Below are 10,405 nucleotides of genomic sequence, written 5' to 3' on the forward strand. Positions count from 1 at the left end.
AAGGTCCCTTCCAACCCAAACCTATGATTCTATTATCTATACATACATATATACATATACACACACGTATTAAAAAAATAGATGTATACAATTACAATTACACAAGGAACAGCAAACATGTGGAATTGCTTAAAACATTCTCTTGGAAAAGACCCAAAGATCTGTGGACCTGTATTTGAGATGAAAGGTACAATTAAGGTAAGTCAAAAATATGAGGTGTGTTTCAGATAAATAGGAGCATAATGCTCTTATCCAACTTTGTGTCATTTGCTTAGATATATGCCTGGACTCTAAATCACAACACTGAACACCTACTGCTTCCAGGCCAGTCCTGATCCCACCAGAATGAGTGGGATCTTGTTTCATCAGAACAGGTTTGGGCTCTTTGGTGTGTGTGGCCCATACCAGAATTATCAGGCAGCACAGCTACACCACCAAACCCTACATACTGGGTTTGCCAAAATAATTTACTTCAGCCAAGAGGACAGTCTTTACCAGAGATTAGCTGGAAGCAGACTGCCACCTACTTAATAGCATTTCCCCATGCGGTGTATTCACCTAAACACGCTGCTTGTGCACTACTGTGCCCTTCCACCACAGTGTGCCTCTGGTATTTCAGCTATTCTTTACGTGCTATCATCTCCTCTAATGACTCCATTGATGAGAAATGGTCAGAAAAGGCAAAGCAACCACCTCCCAAACTTCTGCTTTTTATATTGTTCAGGGACCTAGTATACATCTGGCCTGTACTGGCTGTGCTTGTGACAGCTTGCTTTTTCCCTGCTGATTTATCACCCTATGGGGAGGGAAGAAACTAAAAAAGTAAGGGTGAAAAAAAAATAGAAATGCAATCTATGCTGCCAAGTGTGTGCAGCATGTTTCCTTTCACTGATGTTCCTAAGGCAAAGTGTGCCAGTGGTAATAAGATCTGGAGCCTAGGCACAGTAAACAAGAAATACCCAGTTGAAAGCAGTGTATCCTAGGGTTAGCATGAAGCTGGTTTGTAAAGAGCATCCTAACACAAAAGGAATAGGTTTTATAACTTCTTTACATACTTCAAATACATGAATTTCCAATATATTAACCATTTCTGATACTTTAAAATGCACCTTGCAGTTATTTTAATGAAGAATGGCTGTGTCATAGCCAGTTTTTTCCACTTCAGATCCTTTACCAGTGCTTTTCATTATCAGGTACTTACAGGACAAGAGTGGATAGGATGAAGAAGAAAAGTTCACTTGTAATTAAGTTATGGTAGATCCACACTACCCATTTTGAGGCAGTGTAATTTTCCAGTACTTCTATCCACTCGGAGACTGCAGCATACATAGAAGACAAACCTCGGAAAGGACCACATTCTTCTGAAGGTTTTAACCTGAGAGTGTGAGAAAACAGCTACTTAAAACTTCATATATTAACCAGTGATTTAGTTAATATTGTGATTTTGTACATCGAAATGCTCATTAGTTTGCTATAGCCCACTGCTCTCTTTGGACCCCCAGGAACTTCCATGATCTGTGTTTGATTTTTAACTTGGGTTAACTCCAGCCATTGAAATGCCCACCTCAGACCACACAGTGAGAGGTAAGAGACCCTGCTGCTATGGATAGGTACCGAGCCCTGTAAACACAATCTTGACCTAAATGCAACAAGTCAATCAGCAGTACAAGCTACAGCTAATTGAAAACATGGATTTTCAAAGTTTCACCCACATCATTTCACCTTGCCTTTGAAGACATGAGTCACTACAGATTTTCAGTAACAACAAGATGTGTTGAAGTAAGGCAGCCTGTAGCAAGAACTAGCATTTTTCAGGTAGACTGAAATAGAAAAATGTTGTTTGCTTTGAAACTGAACACTGGAATTCCCACTTGCCATCTGGAAATGTCTGCTCTCAAGTATTTCATCCCACCTGGTTTCATGTGTAGCCACCTGCCTTACTAAGCATCAAAACCATGCAGCTGAGGATTGCCAAGAAAAAGAAAAGGGTATCCATGCTGCCCTCCTTACTGTGACCAGAGTGACGTGCAGGTGAACAAAGCAGCTTTAAAATCCTGGTAACAACCAAGATGCATTATTGCAGAGGTCAGCACTCCCTGCAAAAAGAGCCTCTGAAGCTCACAAATAATCCAGAAGTTTACCTCAATTGAGTTTTTCCAGGTGCTTTTCCACTGCAGACCCAATACGGCCTATAACATAAATAGGCCCAGGAACTAGGACTAGGCCAGAGAAACCTTTAAGGAGGAAAAGCCAAATTTGCTGTGACATTTAAATAGAACCCAAAACTTCAGTGTAACTTTGCTCCTCCTTCTACTTGCTTATGTGTTAACCACATTCTTGCAAACTCACTGAGCATGTCTTGTTTTCAGAACACAGAACAGCTCATGAACATGTGAAACCTTCCGTTAGCAATTAATACAGCTTTATCAACAGAAAACCACAGATTCCTCGGCTTTGCATCAGGTCACACAGTGTAATATAGAGGGCTTGAATGGCAGTGATCTTCCACACCTCCAGACAGTGACTCCGATGACAGACAGGACTCCAAGGAAGGAAGGGAAAAACAGCAGGAACATGAAGGATGTTGTCATTTGGGCAGTTCTCCAGACTTTGCGAGGGGGTTGGCAATTCATCATCAGACTGACCTTTAAAGACATGAAGGTACACTGACTCCTGGAACGGTGTTACCTGCCACTTCAACTCAGTTTACGTCAACCCCACTGAAGTTGCTAGCAGCAATTTCTGGAATAGCATGTATCAAAAGTTTCCAATAACTTCTTTTATAAGACTATGATAGATACACTATAGAAAATGTCAAGAATATAGTCTTTAAATAGTAAGAGGCAAAACAATGGGTTCTTCAGGACTCTGCTGGGTAGAGTTTGCTTTTGGAGCATATGCAAACCCATAGTTCAGGGAACATGGGTTTTTTTAGCAACATGGTCAAAGGAGGTGATCCTGCCCCTCTGCTCTGCTCTTGTGAGACCCCACTTGTAGCACTGTGTGCAGTTCTGGCAACCTCAACATCAGAAGGACATGGAGCTGTTGGAGCAAGTCCAGAGGAGGCCACAAGGATGATAAGAGGGCTGGAGCACCTCCCGTATGAAGACAGGCTGAGAAAGTTGGGGCTGTTCAGCCTGGAGAAGAGAAGCTGCGTGGAGACCTCATAGCAGCCTTCCAGTATCTGAAGGGGGCCTACAAGGATGCTGGGGAGGGACTCTTCATTAGGGACTGTAGTGGTAGGACAAGGGGCAATGGGTTCAAACTTAAACAGGGGAAGTTCAGGTTAGAGATAAGGAAGAAGTTCTTTACTGTGAGGGTGGTGAGGCACTGGAATAGGTTGCCCAAAGAAGTGATAAATGCTCCAACCCTGACAGTGTTCAAGGCCAGACTGGACAGAGCCTTGGGCGACACGGTCTAGTGTGAGGTGTCCCCGCCCATGGCAAGGGGTTGGAACTAGATGATCTTAAGGTCCTTTCCAACCCAAACCATTCTATGATTCTATGAAGTTTGAAAAATCTTTCTAGCTATAGCTTTGTTCTACATTCAACACCACAAACTGTTTAGTGACCCACAAACAATCTATCATCTTAGTCATGCTAGTGAAACAAAGAATTCTGAAAAGAAGAAATTTCCACCATGATCTTTAGCTTAACCACCCTGCTTATCCTTAGATAACTTGGGGGGCACTGGTGAAGAGTAAAGGAGCAAGCAGGAAGCCAAAGTGACAGCCACAGGCTGAGTGTCTATATTGACATATGCACTTGTACGCTATTAATTCCCCAGCCTTTAATTTTCCCACTTTATTCTCCCCCCTCTTTCTCTAACTGAGCTCTTAACCTCTCCTATAACCCTTCCACACTTTTCCCCTCTCCCAAGTTTTAACAAATTGTAATTCAAGGGCCTGCATCTAAATTGTGTTCCTTTAAAGCAAATTCCACTCCTCAAAACCCAACCAACCTGCTCCCCTAAATATAAGACCCCACAGCCTCCAGACAAAACCAGCACTTTATTTCTGCCCAGATTCCAAATGGTGTCAGTTTATGATGAATACATGTAAATCTTGTTACCTTTTTCACATAAAATACTATAGAAAATGATATTATCTGGATACCAGGCAGCAGAGGCGAGAAGAAGATACCGATCCTACAAGAAAGGATTGATAAGCAAGTTAAATCTTCACTACTCACCACTCAGCATTCAGTGCACTGAAAGCAAAATGTATCACAGCAACTTAATATACAGTTAGTTTGGTTATTCAGAAATGTAATTGTTAATGATATTATTATTAACATTGATCCCGTAACAGAAGTCAGCCTTTAAAAACACTCAACTTCAAACATACGTATCTATGTACACATCTGCAAAACTCTCTTGTAATTGGAGAAACACGCTCATTCCTAGAAATGAGGCATCTTTTCCAGGGTTTAATACTGAGACTGTTTCAACAGGAACATCATTCCAATGGGGAAGTAAACAAAACTAGGGTGTTCCTTTTGTGGGTTTCTCCCAGACCAGGTGGCCACAGGGTAAGCTACTGGGAAAAGTTATTGTTAATACCTGCACAATTACAAGAGAACTGGTGCATCACAATCCTTACAAAGGTACTTAATAAGTCATCTCTCTCAGGCATGTACCCTGTTCTTTCCCCCATGATGGGAAGCATGCAGAAGTGTCAGAATAAGAATGTTCCATGGTATTTCTAAGTGCAAATGAGGTTTTGGCTGTAAATGTAACACTCACCAGGTCAAAGTCTGTACATAGATCAAATCTAAAACATTTCGCCCAATATCAAATTCTGGCAGCCCCAGGCTCACACAGACTGTAGTTCCAATAATTCTGGAAGGAAAAAACACCACCACAGCATAATAGCATTTGCTAAATCATAAACCCCTTTGTAGAAAGCTCTACAAAAGACCTCCTGAATACAAGCATCGAGGAAAAATTATTTAGGGGCTGCATTAATCACGTTGTGCAAAGCCGTCACAGCTTACTGATAAAACAGTGCATCAAAAATGGAACAGAATGGCAAGTTGCCTCAGTACAAAATTGTAGCAGTTTTTCAGTTGTTGACTCCTGAGAATTTTCAGCCTAAATCAGTCAAAAAAAAGAATCTTCTAGATTGATACCCATCATATATCCAACTTCATACTAACTGAGGTTGCAAGTGGCTGAGACATATACACATAAGCAAGTACTCAGAGATTTCCTACGGAGGACCACCAATCCATTTTTACCACCTCATTTTTCCTGAGCTGAGGAGATTCAATTTCTGCTTGTCATAGCAAGAACAGCAAAGATCTTGGTAGCTATCCCATCTCACCCTGAATACAGGTCTTGCTACGGCCTTATTAGCTGCATCATAAATACAAGCAATTGTACTTTAAATCTTTCACAGCTGTAAGTCTGGTGCTTTTGGCAGCTCAGTGAGGACATTCATCACAGCTGACACTGCAGTTTTGGTACTGTTTGCTGGGAGGTGGTTTCCTATCTGAACAGAACAAGAACAGGAGCAGGATTAAAGTTCTCTGGCAAGAGCTGTAGAGGGAAAGTCTTCAAGGGTTTCTCAATGTTGTTTTGTGTGAATTTAACATAAAGTTAACAAAGTGTTCTACCTTGTAAACCAGTCTTGTTCACATCATGTGCAAAGAGCAAACAATGCATCTCCCACACAAGTATGGCCAGGAAGCCTAAATGCTCTGTAAAGCTGGCAAGCACTCAAATACTTTACTACCTTAAGTCATAAATAGTGTTTGGCAATAGAAAGGTATACATGGCAGATGTCAGAAATAAATTACTTCTTGGTTACGTGCTTAGCTGTACCCACATTCAGTTAAAAGTACTTTCTCATTTACCATGCTGCAGACCTCTACATTTAAAAGTCATACTACATCCTCAATAAGACTGATTCAAATAAGATTGTTAACTTGTGTGTGCTCTATAGAGTAACATAACTAAGAGGAAAAAAATTACAGGGGGACATACCAAGGAAAGCCAGCAGTGTGCCTGTGCATATGCAGAAAACAAGTTTTTCAGCTTGAGGCCTTTGGTTGTTTGTCACCCCATTCAGGAGATGTATGGGAGTACAATGTGGCTTCCTCCCTGCCTGTGTTTCCTTCTCCAAAGTTAAAAAAGGACACACTGGGAAACTGTAACAGTACACACTCTGACCTCGCCTAAGGAGGAGCTGCCCTATACACAAGACATGTACACAGAGGCTATGCCTGGTCGAGGCAGCCAAGGAAGTTTCGGTGGTGCAGCAGCCATGCCTCTGTCAGACTGCTTTCCTCATACTGGAAAAAAAGACCATGTCTTTGGTGTCTTTGGTTAATGAACGAAAACAAGATTAGAAAAGTAGTACTCACCTTCGTAAAAACTCTCCAAAGAAAGAGCCAAGCAAACAAAATATGAAGTCAACTACAATAAAACGATAGATATCTTGGCCAACCAGAGTTTCCCAGCACTTTAAGGAGTAAAAGAAAAAAAACAATAGTATTAAAAAATGCATATCTGGAAGTCAAAAATCATGTGATTCTATCGTTGTTGCTAAATTCTTGGGCATGTGAAACTTGAGCTACAGGCCAAAGATTTGCTAACAGCCTGACGCATCCTGGTCAACCTCTCATTGAAAACTGCTGCAAACCATGTGAGACCTGAGCTGGGCGACTCATTTTTTCCTGCAGTTAATTTCTCTAGAGATGCTAAGTACAAAAATGTTGGGGTGACAAATTCAGCTTCCCAAGACACTACATGTACTTGTCTTTGCTGGATTAAGCCTCTCATTAAAGTGGTTCCTAACCTGGCATTTTAAGTCAAAGATCTGTATTTTTGAAACCTTACCTGGGACTCTGATGCAGCCACAATGTTAAGCCAGTAGTAACACAGTATTCCAACAATTGACATTTTCAGGATGATATTTCTGAAATGAAAAAGTAACAGTAACAGCACTGACAGCTGGTCCATAAACTCACTGGAGGGAATGATGGCAGGATAACCCTTGGTTACACTCTATTACCTCCTCTTATAACAAGAATAGCACTGCAGAGTGCCAGGACCAACAGGAGCTCTCCTCGAAGCTTAGGCACAGCATTATTCTATTGTCCTGACAGAAAAGGAGCTGGGCATGACAACCTTGGCACAGCTTCTGCTAAAGAGGCTGCTGGTTGGGTGTGTAGGCCCCACAGAGGAGGAAGGTCTGAGGAGCACCAGGGGTTACAGTGTTAATTCCAGGCATCTGTATTTAAGTAAGATCTCATCACTCCTCTCTCCCCTTCTTTTCCCTGGTGTACAGAGCTCTTTGGAGAAGATGAATTCTCCTCCATAGCTCCCTACTGCCCACCACACCACCTACACATAGCTTGCTGTCAAAAAGAAGAGTCAGGCAACTTCAGTCAAAAAGCACTAAGAGGTGGTAGCAACAAATACCTGGTAATAGTGACATATATATGCTGCCCAGGAGTCTGAAATCTCTCCAGGCGTCCAAGCCACGAGTAGAAGAATGGGATGAGTACATTGAGGAGAGATGTGACAACAGGTAGCACCAACATGGCAGCTTGGCTCTCTAGATCATTTCTATGCCCTTTCACAAACAGCTTAGAGAGGAAAAAAACAACACAAAACAAAACAAAACTTAGAGCCTTAAACCAAATGACTGCCTCAAGTTGTGTCCACAGGGAAGACTCCTGGCACATGTCTCTGTATGATCACAAGCTAGAGACCATCATGGTTTATGGGCTAATGTCCAGCAGCACAGCGACCCTCTCCCATTCCCCCTCATTACATGGGACTAAGGGTAGGAGCCCCAGCTTAAATGCAGCTCCTCAGCAAAGGAGAAGCAGGCAAAGCTGAGGCTGCTTCTTGATATTTCTTTCAAAGTAACCCTAAGGTAACCATAAGCCCAGGAAAGCAGCTGCGGAGTGAGGGGGGAAAACAGACCACTACTTGCACACAGAGTAAAATACCCATGCCCAAAACCAGACTGTAAAATCTGTCCTTACCCTTAGGTTATTAGTGGAGAGGAAGTAAACACCAGCACACGCAGCTAGTGCTGTTCCCAGAGAAGCGACCCAAGAAGCAAAATGAATAGCAATGCAAACAACTCTCCCTGTTACTGAAAAACTCAGAACTTCCTGGTTTACTTCAGTGAGGTCTTCCTGCAAGGAAACAATTCTTAATGAAGAATCCCTTAGTCAACAGCACAAAGTAAAACTTGTTTCAAGTAACTACATGAGAGACTGGACGAAAGATTATTTCTCTAGAAGATGGGCAGAATAATATCCTGGGAACATTTACTGGATAACTTCGTGTTCGTATCCTAAAAGTCTTTTCTCTTGACAGTTACCCTGCATTTCACTAATATTCCAAGCCTGCCTTTTGTTTACAACCTGGTTAAATAGCAGGAAGAAAAACCAGAATACTCTGTTCAGCAAATATTTAATAGTCACAGAGTCACATTCATTCAAGAGAACAGAAACATACAGATACTTACATGTAGCTTAAAGAGAAAAGAAACGCAAGTAGCTAAGACAACTCCAGGAGTACAAATCAAATGAAACTTAACAGTCAAGAAACCTTAAGTCTATAAGGAACAGGGCTAGCACATTTGAGTCCCTCTGCCAGAGACTTCTGTGTGCATACACAAATTTCTATGCAGAAATAAGCCTCTGGCAGCCTGACTCATGCATGCTACTTTCGTACCTTTCTACCTTTTTGTACCTCCTGTGCTTTGTACCTTTATTTGCGTGCTGAGATTCTTTTGTTTCAGCTTCACAGCTTTTTCATTGGTGATATTGAAGTCCCAAGTGCAGAGAAGTTTACTAGCATTCCCAGAGTATGCCTGAGGGTTAATGAAGTTCCTGCAGAAGGATTTTGCCATGCTGCAAAGAAAATTAAATTTGTGATATTTGTAATGGGGAAATACATCAAATCTGTACAGCAGGGCAAGAAAGGAGATTTGTCAGCTTCTCTGTCCCATCCCAAGGCTACTGCATCTATGTCAAAGCACATCGCATAAGACAAAACAGAAAATAAACTTTCATGTAAGAAAAAACTCTGACATTTCCTTCTACTTGTGGATGATAATCTTTACCTCTGGAAGGCCACATCACTATCAGATGATAATAGGAGCTACAGCTTACAAAAGGGGAATCATGATATTCATTGGCTTGAATTGGGATTCTCTGCACATCTCTTACTATTTGACAGTTATTCTTCATTTGTCTAAAACAAGGTTTGATTTCTGAACACTGTCTTTTGAGCAGAAACTTCTACATAAACTCTGCACCTGGAAATAAGGTAATTATTATTACCAATATAAGTGAAATAAGAATATATTGTTTACCTGAACAACAAGATAAGAAAGCAGATGACAAAATACAGTCCGACAGTGAAAATATAGGCCAGCTGCATGTTGTAAGATGGACCATTCTTTATTTTACTGATTGTAGCATTGGTGTAAAAGCCATAGTAGAGTACTGTTTGTTGAAAATAACCCTGAAAAGACATGGACATCATTCAGAATGTTTGCTATCACCTGCATATGGTGGGAAGTATCATCATCTGAAGCCCAATTACTGGAAATGGGAACAGTCCCATTCCCTACTGTGAAACTAAGGGTGTGATTAGATTTCTAAATATCAGGCCCTTTGCTTTCTTTCTATCAGCTAAAATCTTTCATAGATTTGAGAGCTTCTAGAGATACATCACTAACTTGTATCCTTCTAAGATTCGCATGAGATGGTCATGAGCATTCAACACCTTTGCAGGATCTGGTGTTTTCTGAAAATTCCTAAAGAGGGAAAGGCTTATTTGCTTCTTTCTTGAGAGAAAGGTTCTCTACCGACAAATTGTATTGATTATGAAGGAACCATGTGACATTCAACACTAGAGCTACTATATTATATCTGAACTCCTGCAATGATGACTGTACTTTGCAAAACAGCAGTACTACAAGACATAGCACTTTAAAAGCAATTTTAGAAGGAAAAGGCTGACACCACTCCTCTTTAAAAATATCTTTCAACTAAGCATTAGTAAAAGCAAACTCCTGACTATTAACTAGAGAAATCCTTTAACAACAGTAAAAATAACACATTTTTTACAGCAAAGACAGAGAAAAAGTTATCTTCTCAGATCACTTAGTTGATGAATATCAGTACAGTTATAACAGTGCAAAAACTTCCTTTAAAAACAGCCTGGAACTTTATTCTCTGAAAGTAAAGATTTCCACATAATGAAAGGCCCTCCTGTCCCCAGGCCCCACTGAATTCAGCAGGTTGTCACAGAAAGATCTGTGTGCTCCTTGGAAGAACATAGCTTTGGAAATAAGCAAAATTCACAGGATCACATATGGAAATTTGCACTGTATTTTCAGAGGAAAATTAGCATGGGAAAAATGTCCTGCTGA

General features: G+C 41.0%; 1 protein-coding gene across 1 annotated transcript in view; it reads right to left on the reverse strand.

Annotated features, from left to right (window-relative positions):
* Positions 1-1,201: 1,201 nt before the first annotated feature.
* Positions 1,202-10,405, reverse strand: part of TMC5 (transmembrane channel-like 5) — a gene marked incomplete at its 3' end in the record, with an annotated part of 14,513 nt that continues 5,309 nt past the window's right edge. Inside the window, exons 8-17 of the mRNA XM_010016655.1 lie at positions 9,341-9,492; positions 8,732-8,876; positions 7,998-8,153; positions 7,426-7,592; positions 6,841-6,919; positions 6,366-6,463; positions 4,744-4,839; positions 4,071-4,146; positions 2,512-2,645; positions 1,202-1,375 (exon numbers count right to left, since the gene is read on the reverse strand). Of these exons, the coding sequence (XP_010014957.1) occupies positions 1,202-1,375; positions 2,512-2,645; positions 4,071-4,146; positions 4,744-4,839; positions 6,366-6,463; positions 6,841-6,919; positions 7,426-7,592; positions 7,998-8,153; positions 8,732-8,876; positions 9,341-9,492 (1,277 nt within the window). The remainder of the gene's footprint in view (positions 1,376-2,511; positions 2,646-4,070; positions 4,147-4,743; positions 4,840-6,365; positions 6,464-6,840; positions 6,920-7,425; positions 7,593-7,997; positions 8,154-8,731; positions 8,877-9,340; positions 9,493-10,405) is intronic.

Source organism: Nestor notabilis, unplaced genomic scaffold (assembly GCF_000696875.1).
Source record: "Nestor notabilis isolate BGI_N333 unplaced genomic scaffold, ASM69687v1 scaffold35286, whole genome shotgun sequence".
Taxonomy (NCBI): domain Eukaryota; kingdom Metazoa; phylum Chordata; class Aves; order Psittaciformes; family Psittacidae; genus Nestor; species Nestor notabilis.